The 19,861-nt window shown below is 42.3% G+C and overlaps 1 protein-coding gene across 1 annotated transcript in view; it reads right to left on the reverse strand.

The window, feature by feature from the left end:
* Positions 1-1,520: 1,520 nt before the first annotated feature.
* The window catches only part of LOC145389881 (mediator of RNA polymerase II transcription subunit 24-like), a 42,493-nt gene continuing 24,152 nt past the window's right edge, over positions 1,521-19,861 (reverse strand). Inside the window, exons 11-16 of the mRNA XM_080265007.1 lie at positions 18,706-18,872; positions 10,282-10,459; positions 5,705-6,276; positions 4,717-4,794; positions 3,407-3,504; positions 1,521-1,591 (exon numbers count right to left, since the gene is read on the reverse strand). Coding sequence (XP_080121133.1) covers positions 1,521-1,591; positions 3,407-3,504; positions 4,717-4,794; positions 5,705-6,276; positions 10,282-10,459; positions 18,706-18,872 — 1,164 coding nt within the window. The remainder of the gene's footprint in view (positions 1,592-3,406; positions 3,505-4,716; positions 4,795-5,704; positions 6,277-10,281; positions 10,460-18,705; positions 18,873-19,861) is intronic.

Consider the following 19,861-nt stretch of genomic DNA (forward strand, 5'->3'; position numbering starts at 1 on the left):
ATGTACTGTATTTCAATGTGAACTGTTTACCAGCCTTGAAGTTTCCCCAAAAAACAAGCCCAAAACCCAGCCAAATGAGCCCAAAACAAGTTTAAAGCCAATCTAAATGGCCTAACAGCTGTCAAAGGAAGCTAACCTAACACCTGTACAAAATAACTCACTAAAACCAATAATATAAAATACAGAAATTCATCGAATGTGTCTGGAAAACATCAAGCTTAGTAAACTTTGTACCCCAAAATAATAATGTTCACCCCACCTATGGCCAAAGCACATTAATCTAGCTCAAAAAACAGAATATAAATAAAACTAAATCAAAAACATAAGTCTACGATATAATCAAATTAGGTAAAAAATCAAAACCCATCATAAAACAATGGTTTAGACATCATCGGGCGGAGTATGATGGTATTTCTACCCCCATCGTTAAATAGGTGTATTGCATCTAGGGGTTTCATTATATGAAAGTATTATTGTACTTGGGAAGAAGTGTTAGGGAACTGCCTTAACTGATGAGAGGCAGGCCATGATTAAAAACTCTGGCTAAAAGCAATGAGTCAAGAGAAGAACATAGCTGAGGATAGCTGAGAGAAGGCTGGCAGACAAAAGCACATAAACTGGCAGACCAAAGCACATACAGAACATAGCAATTATAAAGGTAGGCAGAAGAAATGCACATAAGAAGCACAGAATATGCTTTTGACAGAAACACAGCACATAAAGAACATGAAAATGTAGCTACAAAAACCTGCAAGAACAGAGCACGTTGCCACAGAACATGCAAGATTAACTGCAGAAGACTGGCTGAACAAAACATAAACAAAAAAAACATGAAAGGATAACTTTACAAGAAATTGGAAAAACAAAAAGCATATGAAGGGAAAACTTAAGGTGGGAGTTAGATCATGCTAGGTCTGCTCCTGTCGTGACTCATCTATAAGCGTAAGATGTAAATAGCAAAGAAAATTATCACGCGAGCGGATGGCACAACCTACATGAAGCCACATTATAAGTTGTATGGCAGGCACTGTAACTCCTTTTTGTTAATGATTTATCTTCCTTTTTGCAACTCAGTATTCTCCTACATCACTGTATTCATTATTAGGTGCATACAAAAGGATGCAGAGATGCAATGAGAATGAATCACAGAGATGTGTTAAGTCTGCAAGAAGCAGCTTACAACGGCGTATGACTGTGGGTACTAAAACATGTTGCATATTATGGACAATTTATTTTTCACTGTGGGATAAAAAATTACAAGAGACACACATAATTAAACATTCCCCACCATTCTTACACAACTGCAGTCAACTGACATTCTCACACAATTGCTCAGACATCTAACATTCTCACACAGTTGCAGTTATCTAACATACATACACAATTGCAATCATCTAACTCTTCAAGGGGAATAAAATACAGTTCTTTGGGGGATAAAAAATAAACATTCATGTCGTTTATTTATGCCTATCTCTGCAGGGTGGGAAATTTGCCTCTTGATATCTTAGGTGTGAGGAGCTTCATCTGCCACTGTCAGGCTGCATCAGATGGCATGGGTCTTCTTGGGCTGCAGATCCAGGGGCCTGAACTTCTGTAGGTGGAAAATGCTGAGTTAATACTACATAGATTTCAGCCAATAGAACAGAGCCATTCCTACAACATAGAGAGTCACTGGCCTCTGGTTTCTGCTTTCCCCCCCCCCCCCCACATACACACACAGTGGAGCAATAAATGGCAAATGGAATTTAATGTGGACAAGTGTCATGTAATTAAGTTTGGCAAAAGTGAGAAAAGATCAGACTGAGATTATAAGTTAGGAAGGTCAACCCTACACATATCAGAAAGGGAGAAGGACCTAGGAGTGATTATCAATAACAAACTATCTCCGGCTGACCACATCAGTGAGAAGGTACATAACATGTATACATTGCTTGCTAATATGAGAATGGTATTCACATACATAAATGAAGACATTCTGAGAAAGATAATAACATCATGCATCAGACCAACCCTGGAGCATGCATCAGTAGTCTGGAATCCTCATCTCAAAAAACACATAGATAAGACTGAAAAAGTACAAAGGGCAGCTACAAGATGGGCACCAAGTTTAAGGAATCTAAGCTATGAAGAAAGACCAGAAAAAACTGAACCTACCAACACAACAGGAGTGAAAGAAAAGAGGAGACATGATTATGCTAAAAAAAAATGCATCTCAGGGAAAGAGAAAAACAGACATAAATGAATATATACCCTAACCTATGGGGAAGCATCAGCAAGAGGACATTGCAAAAAACTACATAAAAAGAGAGGTGATAAAGATGTAAGGAAATTCAGTTTCCCAAATAGAGACAGTGATCAGTGGAATGCACTGAATGAAATAAGCGTGTGCCAAAGCTATTCACAAATTTATGGATATGTATGATAAAAATGGTTTAATACACAGAACAGTATGAGCCTGACTCATTCATTCCTGTAAAGATACAATTAGGTAAAAACACACACACACATACACACACTTTCAAGAAGAAGCATTAGGCAGTGAACTGGAAGGCCCACATCCAGCTGAAAGTACCAGCATCCAGGGCAGCCACAATGCAACTTGTGTTATGCAACAGGCTATTGCAGCTTCTCATTTACTGTTCTTTCCCATTCATTCATTCTCATCCAATTATTACTGTTCTACAGGGAATAAAAACTCATTTACAATACAGTACCCATTACCAAACCCAAACAGCCAATTTCCATTATATTTTTTCATAGTGTAAGTAAATAAATAAATAAAATAACACATGACTTAAATTTCAGGGGTTTAAAAGATTTCCCCTTTTAGCTTATTTTTCTTTTTACTCTAGCTTGGCCAGTTATACATACTTCCCTCAACTCCCTCCCTCTCCTCTAAAAGGAGAATGGTGAGCTACAAGAAGATGGCATCTCTGGCCTGTAATTCACTGGGTTCACATTCAGATAAGCCTAGGGTTGTGGTTACTACTACATTACTGTTTATAACACTACTTACAGTACCTGTACTGTACTGTACCATACTGTACAACATTCTCACGCATTCACTCTTAACCCAAAATTTATTGGACCAAACAATGACATGAAATAACAAATAATCAATCACCGCTTACTTCACTCAATTAAGCACATAGAAAAGGGATACAGTAATATAATAACAGCTGACACACTATTGTTGGTTAATTTTCAGCTGACAAAGCTGGGCCACTTCCACACCTTGAATACCAAGTCAAGGGCATATGAAATTCTGTAAGCCTTCATTATGAGGTAGGAATCTCCTTGGTTGCTTGTCAAACTGACTCTCATCCAACTACATTTGGCCATCAACTGAGCTGAAAGAGGTTAGGATCTGAGCCGGGTTAAAACAAACATGCAAATATGTTGTTACCTGGTTCATAGCACTTCTGTATATTTGGTGCCATAATGATGCATGACATCTTGCCCATTAACTTGCTTGTCTGCTTCAGCCCACACACAAACCTCTGCCTGTCAAAAAAAAGGGAGTTACAATTTGGCCTAAATTAATAGCATGAATCCAACGATGTATTAATCAACTGTATTTTCATAACTACCAGATTATTTCATTTTCCTTTGGAAGACTTTCTATGGTGATGGGGTTGATGGAGGGTATTTCTAACCTCTCTACTTCAAAGTCTCTCTTATGCTGAATAAAACTGTATCATGAGAGAATAAAATAGAAAATATCACTCTATTTTAATAGGTTAGAGCTGTTTCACTTTAAAAGCTGTTTCATTATTCTGCTGCTGATGAATTAACATCTATTAGTGGTAGGTGGGGGCGCTCACCATCCACTCCCTCAACATAGTGCTGCTCTCAGGTGACTGTTCTCTCCTCTCTGCCTTTCTTCTTCTTTCCTTCCTTCCTCTTCTTTCTTTCATTCTTTCCTTCTTTCTTTCATTCTTTCCTTCTTTCTTTCTTCTTCCTTCTGTCTACAGGTGACTCTCCACTGACTGACATGGCAAATGGTCTCCTGTACATCAGGAAACCATTTACTACGCTGGGTGATAACCACATAACCAAACTGTGGCACCTGGTGGTTTAGTGGGTAACTAAGGCACTCCTGCCAGATTAAGCCAATGTAGGTTTATATCCAAGGGGTGGTTGGGGTTTATTGCTCAAGTAATGCCACTCAGGGATGAGTGAGGCTGGTCACTCTCATCTTAAATGTCTGGACCAACTTGCCTAGCCCTGGATTCCTACACTCCTCATGGGGCAACACAGGATTAGATAATGATGATGATGATGATGACGATATTCACTTAAAGTTACTTATGATTCATTATAAAGTTGCTCACAAGTTAGAAATGAATGTTTTTAAGCTTTAACCACTCAGTCACAAACCAAAAATATGTCTCACTTAGGGCGGTTTCACTTGAAGCAGGTGCTGGCAAAGAACGCCTTCATGTGCCAGTAGTCCGGTGCCTATATAACTCGGTGGTTCCACTGCCTGGTTTTACAAACAACCATCAATTTCCTTCCCATCCCCTAATTGAAAAATGGTGGACTGCAGAAAAATGTCAGCTTCAGCCTATAGTCCACTGGCTTCTTGTTTACATAGGCCTGGGATCACAGTTACTACTACTACTACTACTACTACTACCTGTGCTACAACAGCAACAACAAAAATTATCAACTGACTTGATGGCACCCTTGGCAGGGTCCCGTGCATACAGTCACCTCTGGAACAGAACCACAGCTTTGAGCAAATCTGCTGCCACTTCATTAATTTCATCTGTCACAACATGGGTGCAGTACCTGGGGAGAGGCGTCAGATTAGAGGGTTTTCTCATCAATTCACCCCGAAGGTTAATCCATCCTAAGTCATTTCATTCTTACTAACCTAACCTAACTTGACCTAACCTTCACTAACTGAACATTACTACCGGTAAATCTAAGGTAATCTAACTTAACATGCTGGTAATATAATCTTACCTAACCCAAGCTAACCTAACCTAACAACATAACATAACCATATCTAACCTAACCCAACCTAGCCATATCTATGCTAACCTAATCTACTTACATAAAAGCCGTAAAAAATAGACCAAAAAAAAAAACTGTAAAAAGTTTACTAACATGCAGTAAAAAGTTTACTGTATAACAGTGTCATCAACACCGGCCACAGGCACCCACATCCAGCCATGTATTATATGTGTTTTTGTCTTAATTTGGGCTTTTCATACTGTACTTTACAAGTAATATACAGTACAGTATATACCACATACCTGTATATATAGTACAATATACAGTACAGTATTCAGTGCATAAGTTATGGTAGTTGCTTAATGTCCAGATCACTTAACATCTTATTTTTCGGAACGTACTGTGGACACCGAGTGGCAAATACCTGTATAGCATATGACCAAACCAACTAAGCACACTCCCTTCTACCCTATTACCAGTAACAACATACTACCTAACCAATATTCAATACATCAGTGCACCTAAACCCCACCATACGATCTTCCATTGTGCAACTGTTTGCTTATATGATCTTTATATTTTGGCATCTTTTTCGACAAATAATCACCAATTTCCCATATAAGATTGCTATGATCCCTACATCTGATATACAACTGACTGTTTTTTTTCCACAAACGTAACTTAATCACACAGAGGGATCTGACTGCATTTCAAGTGGCTCACAATTAAAAAAAACACCTACTCTCTAAAATTACGGTGATGGACGGGATCTGCCAGCATCTTCAGTTCCTGAAGTATTATCCACCGGGCTCTCTCTGCATTCATGCGCGTCTCACCCTTGGAATTCTCATCGTTCTCTTCTTTCTTATCTATTTCACCATTATTTCCACTGTCTAGGTTTTTCTCAGCCTGAGATTTTTCCCCTTTCTCTCGTTTCTTATCTACTTCACACTTAGTTCCACTGTCTAATATTTTCTCAACCCTCAATCTTCTTCCTTTCTCTTCTTTTTCATCTATTTCACCCTTGTTATCACTGTCTAATCTTTCCTCATCACTGGATTTTTCTCCTTTCTCTTGCTTTTCTACTTCATCATTAATTAAACTATCCATCTTCTTCCCATCACTATATTTCTCTCCTATCTCCTGTTTCCTCTCCTTTTCACCCTTCATTTCACTGTCCAGTTTATCATCGTGTTCAGTTTCCCCCACATGGCTCGTCTCCTCAGTCAGTGTCGACTCCTTCCTAACGGTCTCTTCATCCCGTTTCACCCCCTCCTTTTTCTTTCTCCTCCTCCTTGACAGGTAACAGGTCCGCTGGTGTTGATGAACTTGTAGGAGGTTGTGTCTTCTGTCTCTCTATGGCTCTCTTTGCTTCTGCTGAGTTGAGAAGGAAAAAACTGTAATTACATTATCATCATCGTCAACATATGGAAAATAACCCATTCTGCCCATGGTTGTCATTTCTATTTATTCTCGCTACCACCAGATGATATCCAGGTAATTTAGTTATGGGGTATGTCTATCCCCCTTTCTTAATACTGACTATGACAAAACACAAGAATAAGTTTCAAAGCAAGCCTGAGGACAGTAAATCACCCATGGGGATGAGGGTGGGTTCATGGAATGTGGGAAGTTTGAGGGGAAGAGCAGGGGAAGTCGTTGAGGCATTCAGTAGGAGGTGGGTGGATGTGGCGTGTTTGCAGGAAGTCTGGTACAGGGTGGATCAGCCAGAAAGATTGTTGGGAAGGACTGTTATTATACGTTGTTTTGGCAGGGGGGGACAGACGGATATGGGTGTGTTGGTGTGATGGTTGCGGAGAAATCTATCTATCTATATACCTAGGCTGCTTCCCCCAAGGAAAGGGAGGTAGCCGAGACAGGACGACACACTCCCCATTTACTCATTCATTGCTGTCGGGCCCTGCTGCGGATGTCATTGATTGCGGAGAAATAGGTGGAATATATTATGAATGCTATGAGAGTAAGCAATAGGATATTGGTAGTGAAAATTCTATCCAGTAGAAAGATAGCTGCAATTATATTGGCATCTGCTCCACAGGCAGGATTGGATGAAGCAGAGAAAGATAGATTTTGGGATGATTTAATACGTGTGTAGTAGGTGGTATGCGGAATCATGAGATAGTGGTTTTGGGAGGGGATTTAAATGGTCATGTAGGTGAAGCAGCACAAGGTTATGCAGGAGTACATGGGGGATGTGCGTATGGAATAAGGAATGCGGAAGGGGAAAGGATACTCAAGTTTGGGGAGGCAACAGACATGATTGTGTGCAACACATATTTTAGGAAAAGAGACAGTAGGTTAATTACGTATGAGTCTGGGGGAAATAGCAGTCAGATAGATTATTTTCTGGTTAGGTGGGCTGATAGGAGGTTAGTGAGGGATGTTGAAGTTATAGGAAGTGAGGAGTGTGTCCAGCAGCAGAAACTATTGATTTGTGATATGGTGCTTAAAGAACGAGTGATGAAAAAGAGGACTTATGTACCTAGGAGGAAAATATGGAAGCTGTAAAACCAAGTACAGCAGTAAGGGATGCCTTCTATAGCGAGTTGCGGAGAGTGGTGGCTGAACAGGGAGCTGCAGACAGAGGCATTAATGAACAGTACAGAGCCCTCAAGAACAATCTCTTGACAGTTACTAAGGTAACATGCGGTTGGACAAGAGGACCATCAAAATATAAAGTAACCTGGTGGTGGGATGATGGTGTAGAAGCTGCAGTTAAGGAGAAAAGAAGGTTTTTCCTGGAATGGTAGAAGGGTGGTAGCAAGAAGGAATACTTGACTGCCAAGCGTAGGGCTAGAAGAGAGGTATACAGGGCGATGTCAGTCACAGAGACTTTACTTGATAACCTAAATCATGGGGAAAGGAAAAATATGACATTTAAGGTGGCAAATCAGATAGAGAGGGATAATCAGGATATTATAGGTGAGCAGTGTGTGAAGAATGATGAAGGAAGAGTAGTGGTGAACAGTGAGGATATTAAAGATGCATGGAGAGAGCATTATAGCCGGTTGTTGAATGGGGAGTTTGACTGGGACAGGGAAGGTTTGAGCCAGCAGATCCAGTGTTTGACCCTTGGCCTATGAATAATGCTGCTACTGTGAGTGAGGAAATAGCAGGATGATGGTGGGGAAGGCAGCAAGTGTGTCTGGGTTGACTGCCGAAATGTTGAAGCCCTTAGGATATATAGGGGTGAGGTTAGTCACTGACCTGATAAATATGATTATTTGTGAGTGTGTTGTCCCATATGATTGGCTGGAGTATAATTGTAAATGTGTATAAAGGGAAGGGTGATGCCCTGGAAAGAGGAAATTAAAGAGGTACAATCAACCCCCTGCTATCGCGCCTAATTGGTCACAGGAAACACGTGTGATAGCTGAATGCGAGATAGCTGAACTGAACAATCAATGGGAAAATTTCTAATTGGTTTTTTGGTGGCCCATTTTTCTAACTTTCAACCACTTTATGCCTACGATTTCCAGCCAATCTCTCCTCTACCATGAAATAAAGCATTATTACATTAATAATAACATTATAATGAATAAATAAACAACATAAAAGGCCATCAAACTTTTACAAGGATTACGGCTTGGGTGGTTTGATGGGTTCCGAGGCTTGGGAGTGGCTTAGTTGCCGCCAGATCTCTTTAGCTGTCTCCATGATTTCTTAGTGTCCACAGCTAAAGGGGGTATCACACGGTGCATCGTATCAGGAATGGCTGAGGAACATTTAAGTGGAACAAAACTTGGACGCTATCACACACATTCCTCACACTGTCGTCAGAGCCCCGTCTCAGTTGTAAACACATGATTACTTTATCAACATCACAGTTTTCTCTGCATAGGAAATATTACCTCTTTATAAGGGTTTCAAAATTATTGATATTTATTCTAAAATACAGTATTAATAAGTATTCAGTGCTAGGCTAAATTTCAATGCTGTAGTACAATATATTCTGTCAAGTTGCCTGGATTTTGGTCACACTGTTTTGCCCGTCGTATCCTCGGCAGGAATCCATTCAGATGCATTCCAAATGCCTGTGGTATCATCAGCAATTTTACCATGTTACCGTTCCGATTAACCATCGTATCCTCGGCAAACCTCGTATGAAGGGCCGTGTGAATAAGTTTCGCTTAGCCTGTCTTCAAACTCAACGCGTGATAGCTGTCTTGGGGTGCATGATAGCATGTATGGTTGCACATTTGATGTGAGCGCGATAGCAGATAACCGCGATAGCTGAACGCGTGATAGCAAGGGGTTGAGTGTGTGTGTGTGTGTGTGTGTGTGTGTGTGTATATTCTTTCACAAAAGAACAGGGAGAAAGTGAACTTGGAGAAGCCCAAATGGAGAAACCAAGAATGAAATCGACTTCACTATAGCAAATAAGAATAACACAATCACAAATGTCACAGTTGTCAACAAAGTAAATATTGGAAGTGACTATAGAATGGTGGGTTGCACAGAAATATTTAATTTCAAAAGTGAAAGAAAGAAGATGATTAAAGACAAAAAGATATGCCCAATAAAAGTCAGCGAAAACAAAGCAGCTTTTCAGTTTGAAATAAGGAACAGATTTCAGGCTCTCAGTAATGCTGAATGTGACATTGATGAGCTGAATGACAAACTAACAAAAGTACTAAAAGAATCAGCGGAGGTACAGTAGTAGGAACACCTAATACAACCAAAGCCTGTGGACGTAAACAAGCATGCTGGTTTTGTGGGCCTTAGTAGCCCACTAAACCACCAGGCACCATAATTTGGTTATACAGTTACCACCCAGCATAGTAAATGGTTTCCTGCTGTACAGGAAACCATTTGGCTTGTCACTCAGTGTACAGTCACCTATTGGCAGAAAGAGGAGGAATTTAGCAAGACAGAGGAGGAAGTGTAAAGTCACCCACAGGCAGAAGGAGGAGGACAGAATGAAGGAAATAAAGACAGAAGGGGAAGGAAGGAAGGGAGGAAACGGCAGTCACCCGAGAGCAGCACTACATCAAGTAAGTGGATGATGAGTGCCCCCACCTATCATGTTATTAATAACAAGAAATAAATTAATTGTCAATAGCATGCAAAGTGAAATAGAGAAATGTGTCACATCATTAATCCTTTGTAATTCTCAGATCCTCCTACAATTGTTATTTGTGGAACTTTTGATAATGCCACAAATATTTAAATCTTCAAATGGAACACTTCATGAAAGCTGATGTCTGACTACAGTAAACTGTATCTGAAACTTGTAATAGCTCTTGCATGTCATGCAAAAATCAATTCAATAAGACTATCATCCCAGACCAGACTGACCTGGACATGAGGGCAGAGCCAAGTGGCAACACATATGGGGAGGCAGCAGAGGTGGTATCGGAGGCGGTCTAAGAGTTCTCGCACATGCTGCAGTGGAAGTGCTCCTTGCTGTGCTGCTGTCACTACCTCACGCAATGCCACACCTGCCACCTGGCACACTTCACTCCATCGCATCATGCTGAAAAATGATAAACACAAATTTGTATTCAGGTACAGTATAACTGAAATTATTTTACACTAAGGCTGCAACTGTTCTTTCCTTCAATACCTCTGTCATCAGAAAGAGCATATGTGACAGCTTCAATTATAATCATTAATCATCTTCTTAATTCATCATTCAACAAACTCCTCTACTGTCCAACTCATCCATGAGTACACGAACCTGACACTGTGCATATCATAGCTTTCCCATCATTCACTTACTGACAATTTCTTCCTTTCATGAATACTTCCTCTTATTTATTCTCTTATAATTTTCATTCACACTGCTCATTACACACAGCCATACAAGCTTGCCCACTTTAATTAGGCTCCCAAGTAGGCAAGGAGCCCAGCTGTGAAACTTCTGCATCATTTTTTTCTTTTTTCCCCCAGATCATTCCTGGGTAGTAGGATTCCTAAGGATTCCTAGTCCATCAACCCCATTCCTTTTTAAGGCATTTTATATAACACAGAATAAGTTAATCTATTTTTTAAAATCCAACTGTCAAATATACTTACAATACACACACGTATACAAAAATTATGTTTCTTAATACAGAATCCACGTATAGGGTTGCCATAGTACACATCAGGCACAGGGCTAAGGACTGGTCTCTGCGTCATGGCCTTGACCTCGGCCTCCAAAACTTGCTCTGTCCTCCACCTCGACTTCAAGGCCACGCAAAAAGTGTAAACGCATTAAGAAATTTAAATTTTTAAGGTCAAATTCTCTCTCTCACTATATATATACTGTATATATACCGTATACAGTAATATCGCGATATACAAAACCCCTAGATGCAATACCCCAGCTTAACCCCTAACACCCTAAACAGCCCTATGGGGGTTTGCATTACTCTGACACCCTGGCCTAAAAAGCGCGATAGATCAATTGCAATACAAAACTGCATTCAAAGTTTCCCGCTTCTTACTTGATGTAACCTGCTCCAAGACCACACCAGCTACGAGTTGAGAGGGAGGGAGGAGGGCTCCAGCCCGCCAACAGAGTGGAGGGGTTAGCCCCCCCCCTGCCATCTCTCTCCCTCTACCTACCCCCTCAGTTGATGCCTTATGTGACACATCCCAATCTTTCTACCCTTCCTGCTGCCACTACAGCATAGAGGTGAGGTTTGGCTGTAGCAGTGACTCCCCTCCTGCCCCCCCCTCCACTCACCTGACTCCCCTGACATGGCTGCCAAGAGACGTATCCCTCACCACTTCTCTTTCCTACTTGAATGAGTGATGTTTCCACACTCTTCACTTCCTCCCCCCGGACATTCCCCCCCCTCCCTCCACCTTCCTTCTCTGCTACAACCCTACACTCTCGCGTGATGCATCAAATAAGGAGTCTTTTCTCGGCTTTATTACACTTTATAACCTAAAATAAGACTTTGCTTTTTTATTGTAGCAATACGTAGTGTATGTATGGTAATATGTGTGTATGTTATTAGCCCAAAGTAATGTATGTTATTGGAAATTTACCGTGCATTACCATATATTTCTGTGGGTTACATCTCTATGCCAAAGCTTTATACTCCTTTAATGTTGTAATTATTTGTTTTCCTATGGTAAGTGAAACATTTTTGCACACATAAAGCCATGTTATACCTTTATGTAGTGGCAGGTGGCAGCGACCATCACCCACTCACTTGATGTAGTGCTGCCTACTTCCTCCTTACCCTTCATTATTCTTTTTCTGTGCCTGCCCTCCTCTCTTCCTATTTCTCCCATCTTTCCTGTCACTTCTTTTTGCTTTTCTTTCCTTTACAGGTGGCTTTACATTGAGTGACATGCAAATGGTTTCCTGTATGCCAAGAAACCATTTACACCACTGGGTGGTAACCATATGACCAAACCATACGTGCTCCCTACGTGTCAACAAGCGGAATGGTGGAGGGTTAGTGCCCCTTCCCGTAAAACAAATAACTCGAAGTCAAATGGCCACCCCTTACGGGACTGTGGCATCTGGCAATAGATAAATAGATAGATACCTTTATGTTACAGATATATAGTCATATTACAGTTTCCATAACAGGTGAATCACTGTAATGAGGTCACTTTCTGCGAGGTACCTCCTCTCGCCAGACTGGGAAGGGTAACTATTATTTTCTTTGCCGCGCTGCTGTGTGTGAACTACTCGGTCAACCTGGACGAGACTTACATCATCGGGTGTGTAAACTCTTGCTCTTGAAATATACAGTAATCCCTCCACTATCCGACATGACAGAGCCATAGGCATGTCCAGAAAGTGGTCCCGTCCAGATAGTGGGCCCCAGCCTGCTGGACTAGTACTTGAGGACTCTAACCCAGCCTAACTTTAAAAGCAACCTAAATAACTCCCTACCAGACATGCAAAGCACCTATTTAAACCTATTTCAGACCCTATTCAAACCAATAATGGACATAAAGCATGAAATAAATGAAAAGGAACCAGAGAATGAAGAATTAGAAGTGGTTATGGAAAACAGCAGTGTACAGGGTACTTATAGCACGTCTGTGGCCACCTTCTCTAAGGCTTTGGCAGTGGTGAAAATGCTCTCGAAGTACGTACACTAATCCAGTGTTGTGCTGCACTTACAGTAATTCTTTGCACTGTGAGTTATAATTGTTTAACACTACACATTCTGCTCTTAATTGCACCACGCCAGTTTGAACCACCAGTTTGCATTCCACAGCTGATCCTTTGCACTCTAAATTCTAAAATTTTAACACTGCACAACACTGTAAATTCCCATGTGGTCTAGTGGCGAGGTATTGCAGTTTATTCACTGTTTATTTACAAAAACGAGCATGTGTGGCATCCATTGTGATAAGCATCCACTTGTGATGACAGTTAGGCGGTAACTGGTGGTGAGGGAGGAGCAGGGTTGCAAGGTTGAAACTCAGCCACATTACCAAACTCCTCAATTTTCATTACCAAATTTAGCTTTTCATTACCAAATTCATAAAGCAAGCATTTATTCTTCACTAATTATATATAAAAGTGTTGTGGTAGGTGGGGGCGCTCACCATCCATTCACTCACATAGTGTTGCTCTCGGGTGTCTGCCCTGTCTTCTCCTCCATCCTTCTTTCCTTCCATCTTCTTCTATCTTTCTTTCCTTCATTCTTTCCTCGTCCTTCTGCCTACGGATGACTTTACACTCCCACTTCTGTCTTTCATTCCTTCATTCTTTCCTCTTCCTTCTGCCTGTGGGTGACTCTACACTGAGTGACAAGCCAAATGATTTCCTGTACACCGGGAAACAATTTACTATGCTGGGTGGTAACCATATAACCAAATTTAGCGCCTGGTGGTTTAGTGGGTAATTATTGTGCTCCAATCGGATTGAGCCAGTGAAGGTTTATATCCAAGGGATGGATGGGGTTTATTGCTCACGTAATGCCACTCAGGGATGAGTGAGGCTGGTCACTCTCATCTTAAATGTCAGGACCAACTGCCTAACCCCGGGCTCCTATGCTCCTCATGAGGCAACATACGATTGAATGATGGATGGATGGATGGATGGAATATTAATCTCTCTCCTTATAACTAACAGCATGTTGATTATTTTCATGCTATGTAGGCTAGCAGATTAATCAGAGAGAGCAGACAATCCACCATCTCCATCCTGTGTATCCTCATACGTGTGAAAAATCCGTTTGGTAATGCATTATTCTGATTCATTACCAAACAAATTCTTCAATACCAAACTGGCCCACATTTGGTAGCGAAAAATACCAAATGGCAACCCTGAGAGGGGAGGGGGGAGAGGGGAGGAGGGAGAGGGGAGGAAGGAAGGGGTGAAGGAGCCATGGTGCAAACAGCTGTTCGGCGCCGAGCGGCAATTTCAAATTACGGGTGGGAAAAAATTTGGATTTTGGGGGGATGTTTTTCTTTTTTTGGCCATTTTTGGATTCCGAAGGTCCAGGCCCATAATGTCCGGTAAGTGGGGTGTCTGGAAAGTGGGCGTCCGGATAGTACAGGGATTACTGTATCCCATATGTGGCAGTTTATATTTAGCAAAAACCACCGTACACAGCAAAATTGCCCAATTTTACCCTACAGAAGTCATCATCTAAAGATACCCATTCCCTGACTCCCAAACACTGCTCCGTTCTGTCACGGAAAGTGATCACCACTAATTAACCATATGTACACTCTAATTAAGTCTTCTTTATGCACAGTGATGTTCCGAGAGGTTGTATGTGTACTGCAATTAATGTCACATATGATCAGGTGGGGATACAAATTTTTCATGAGAACCAAAGGAGGTACTCTACAAAAATTGGGGGATTTCACCATTACAATATATCATGAGCTTCAATGATGTGATCTCCACATTTCAAGTTGTGCAGTAAAATTTGCAGACACAATAGCAGTGCAAATTAACAGTCTGTTGTACTAAACTGTATTTTTCCTTTCAACAAAAAGATGTAATACTGTGCATGAAACATAAAACAAATTAGTAATTCACAAGTCTGCATAATAGTACAGGTCAACCTGGGTTTAACAATGTGATGCATTAAGAAAAACCCCAACGCTAAGTGGGGTATCACATATCGGGGCTGATTTAACATGTAAAGTATAGGGATGCATTTTTGAGCCTTGGGATTCCCCGCAACCAAGTCCTAAACCCACCAAAATGAGTCCAAAAATAAGGTATATAGGCAATCTAAATGGCCTAACGCTGTAAAGCAAGCTAACCTAAGTCTGAAACCTGTTAGTAACTCACTAAAACCAACAAATAAAATCTGAAAATCATAAAAATAAAAAAATATCATATTCCTATCATCACTGACGTCTTGTGAGTCCATGTCTGGTCCTGGTCGTCATCCTTGCTATCTCCCCCAAGGCTAGGGTACATGTGGTGCTCCTTAGCACTCACTCCTCCTCCTCAAAGCCTTCAAACCCCATCTCCAGGGGAGGGTCAGAGGGGAAGGAAGCCTGGCGAGGTGGGATGATGGTAGTGGGAGACTGATGCAATGGCTCTGGGGGTGGCAATGGGGTGCGATGCAAAGACTCACTAGGTGGCGATGGGATGCAATGTGATGGCAGACAAGGTGGCAAGGGAGACAGCTGCGATGACTGTTTGAGGTGGTGAGGCAAAGAGATAGATGCAGTGGCTCACATGGTGGCGAGGGAAACAGAGACAGTGGCCGAAGTGGTGCCAGAGATCGAGGCTAAGGCGAGGAAGATAGTGATGGAGTGGCTGAGTTCAGCAGTGGAAACTCAGGTGACGCGGAAGATGGGGATCGGCTTGAGGTGAGGTCCAGAACCAGGGCCCATACTTATAAAACACTAAGACTGAGTCATAAGGCGAAAGTCTGTCCTAAATTCATAGGAGCGAGTCATAAGTCCTTATGTTCGACTTAAACTGAGTCATAGCTTAAGACCCCTCCCGAGTGGTTATAGCGCTTCGGACGCGGCTTATGACTCGATCATAACAGTAAAGATGGCCGCCACACCACAATAACAACAAATTCGCCAGCGCCAACCAAGACATTTTCGTGAAAGGAAAGATGTGCTTAACGAGCTACGTGATGCAGAACTGGTCAAGAGATATTGTTTGGACCGTGCAGGCATAATTTTTGTGACCGATTTGGTGCGGGAGACCTTAACAAGACCAACGGCAAGAAACAAGGCTTTAACCCCCTTCAGCATGTGTATGTTCTCAAGATACAACTGTGCCAGCTTATATGTGGCATCGGGGTCCAATTTTGCTTTCTGGAACGTTTGCTTGTTACACTGTTGGAGTTCTCCATGCTTGGATGGCGGTGGTGGTGTTTGTTTACAGGGAGGTGTGGAGAGGCAACATGTCCTCGTCCACAACACAAAGTGGTAAATTAATAATTCCTCAAAAATGACATTAATCTTTTTTTTTTTTAATGTGAGGAAGAAGGAACCAAAGGCCATGAGCCCGCAGTAACGGTTCCCTCCAAGAGAAAAACAAAATACAATAGAGAGCCAAATTCAAGATCCGATCATTTTGAGATGCCTAGACACACTGCGTTTGAAAGACTGGAGATCATAGGCAGCAGGAAATACAGACAGAGGGAGACAGTTCTAGAGCTGACCTGTTGCATAAATAAAAGACTGGAAGTAACGGTTAACTCTTGCATTAGAGAGCTGGACAGAAAAGGGATGAGAGTTTGCTGCCAGACGGGTGCTACGCGCCCGTCGTAGAGGTGGAGGAATGCAAGCAGACAGTTCAGAGGAGCAGTGACCATTAAAGTAGCGATAGAAAAGAGATAAAGATGCAACAGTGCGGCGAAGAGACAGAGGTTGAAGGGAGTCAGTAAGAGGAGGAGAGTTAATGAGACGAAAAGCCTTTGACTGTTTACTTTACCCTGAAAACATTTAAGAAAATATCGTAGTAATTTCTGATTTTTTGTAGCATCTTTTCTCTGTTGTTTTCTTAGCTTTTCTTCATTTTTCAAAACTCTCAAGTGCTACGCAGCGCCAACCGCTAACTCAGCAGCTTGTGACTTCGACCTAACAAAGTCTCAACTTAGTTATGATGAGGTGCTCCTTAAGTCTCACATTTATGACTTTCACCTAACTATGATGTAGTTTTTATAAGTACGGGCCCAGGGGCTGAGCACAATGTCCTCGGCGGGAGAAAGCCCTCAGTGTTCCTCTGCTGAATGATGACTGGGGAGATTCTCCGCTGGTCAAGGGCTGGAGAGATCCTCTACAGGTCACTGGCATGGTGAGGGCCTGTTTGAAGAAGGCAGTGATGGTAGTCTGCCTGGCTGCCCTCTTCGTTTCCTCCAGCATAATCCAGTATACCTTCATCCCCTCCACCAGCTGATCTGATGTGTCCTTGCTTTGTCCTGAGACAGAGTCGTGAGTATGCACAAGTGCGATGGCCTTGTCAACCTTGGCCATCATCACCTTCAGAATTTTCATACTAAGGGCTCACACTTCAGGAGTGACTTTCTCCTCCTCTGCCTCCTGGTGCCCCCGCTGAATCCCCACAATGAGGAGCTCCTCGTTGTTGAGCTTCTCCCTGTGGTTGTTCAGGACCTCCTCCATCTCCTCCTTGTCGACCTCCCCGAAGCCCACCTTGTCTGACAGCTGCACAATGTCCTACAGCACCCATTCTACCAGCGGTGCTTGCATGCCCTCGGGGAAGCCGGTGAAGGAATGTATGCACTCCAGCTATAGCTTGTGCCACACACCACTCATGGTGGGCTGGCCTGCTTCCCTCCATGCAGCTGCGATGTTTTTGATGGCGTGGCATATGTTATAACCCTTCCAGAATGACTGGACCATCGTCCTGTCGTCGCTGGCACACACCCTCACCAACTGCTGCAAAGTGCGGCAGCACATGCACCCTCGCCTTTGTCGTGGTGCTCTAGAATGTCTAACTTCACTTCAACTGACAGAGCTTTACGAGGGCACTTCATGGGAACATCACCAGCTCCAACACTAGCAGGCTGCTTACCACCCCAACTAGGGTTACCACTACCACCACTAGCCCCACCACATGCAATGCCCTTACCAGACATGATCACAATCAATTAGGTCAAAATTAACAAAAAATCGCACTCCACACACGGTTAGTATCACTGTCCTACTCACAGTACTCCTGGGACACAATTACGAGGCACTACGACAGCGGCTTGCATAATATTGGTGATACAACACGATGTGGGGAAAGCAAGCGTAAGAGAGATCCTCACTCCGTGACGGGCGGTGTAAGAAGAGCAATATGGGTTCATGCGGGGGTGAGCAATGGGTGCGCGGCTGCGCGAGTGTTTCCGCGCATCCTGGCAAGTGGGCGGGCTAAGTCTGCTGCGGAAAAGTGTGTGATTTAAACTTTGAGCCCATCGCTCCCGGACGATACAAAGCAGGACACACTGCAAAACCGGATCTCAGCCATTGTTAGGTGGGGTACGGTGGTATTTCTACCCACATCATTAAGCTTGGGTATCACTTATTGCGGGATCACATATCGGGGTTTGACTACTGCAAACACCGAAGTAAGAGACAAAAGCACAGAAAACACACACATACACACGCTTAACCATATATAAAATACATCAGATGAATTATAAACATACACAGAAAACTGTGTTTGTGATGATATAGGTTTTACCCAACTTGGATCCTCTTCTGATAGGATCAGACTTGGTTGTACCTTCACAATAACCACAGTTTTAGTATGAGTGTGCCTCCTTTGTGGACAATTCAAAGGACTGTGAAATCAGAAAACTTAACACATATGAATCGACTAACTTGTACTTATGCTCCAAATCTGTTACACTGACCTCCCTGATGAACTCTTCAACGGCACTCTGGTCAGTGCGTGTGGCCACAAGAGGTGCCTTGACTCTGCCAGGCTCTGGCATGTTCTCCTTCATCCACTGCTCCACAAAAGTTTCACACTTTTCTGAAACCACCACCTGAAGTAGGAATGAGAAAGGAAGATCATTCTACTTGTTATTTCCATCAAGAAAAGCATAAGAAGAAAATAATCTTCTGTCTTAACAAATGTATTCCAATGTTCTTAGATTTTCTCTACAGCATGAACTTATTATTTTAAAGTGGGCTTCACTAAAGTTAATATTACACATGTCAGAATGATCCCACACTGCTGAGTGAGGGAGGGAGCACAGCCTATGACAAACTCTGGCCGAGTCACCCACATAATTTATTGTAGTTTCACACTTCTCTGAAACCAGCACCTAAAGGAGGAATGAGAAAGGAAGATCATTCTACTTATTATTTCCATCAAGCAAAGCATAAGAAGAAAATAATCTTCTGTCTTAACAAATGTATTCCAATGTTCTTAGATTTTCTCTACAGCATGAACTTATTATTTTAAAGTGGGCTTCACTAAAGTTAATATTACACATGTCAGAATGATCCCACACTGCTGAGTGAGGGAGGGAGCACAGCCTATGACAAACTCTGGCTGACTGACCCACATGATTTATTGTCCTAGTTTTTATGGCCATGCAGAATGCTGTCCATAACCCCACATGGCAGGTGGAGATGTCATTATGGCCAAGACTTCACTGTTTCTTATCCTATGCAATCTACAATACTCCACATACCATCCATCCATCCATCATCTAAACCTGTGCTGCCCCATGAGGATTGTAGGAGCCCGGGAAAGGTAAGTTGGGACATTTAAGATGAGAGTGACAAGCCTCACTCTTCCCTGCATGCCATTACGTGAACAATAAACTCCAACCACCCCTTGGATATGAACTGACACAGGCTCAATCAGGCTGGAGTGCCTTAATTACCCACTACACCACCAGGTGCCATAGTCTAGATATATGGTTACCACCCAGCATAGTAAATGGTTTCCTGGTGTACGGGAAACCATTTGGCTTGTCACTCATAGACAGAAGGAAGAGGAAAGAATGACATAAGAGGAAACAAC

This window comes from Coenobita brevimanus, unplaced genomic scaffold (assembly GCF_032717465.1).
Source record: "Coenobita brevimanus isolate Jiangsu-jjx unplaced genomic scaffold, ASM3271746v2 jjx.HiC_scaffold_2583, whole genome shotgun sequence".
Lineage (NCBI taxonomy): Eukaryota > Metazoa > Arthropoda > Malacostraca > Decapoda > Coenobitidae > Coenobita > Coenobita brevimanus.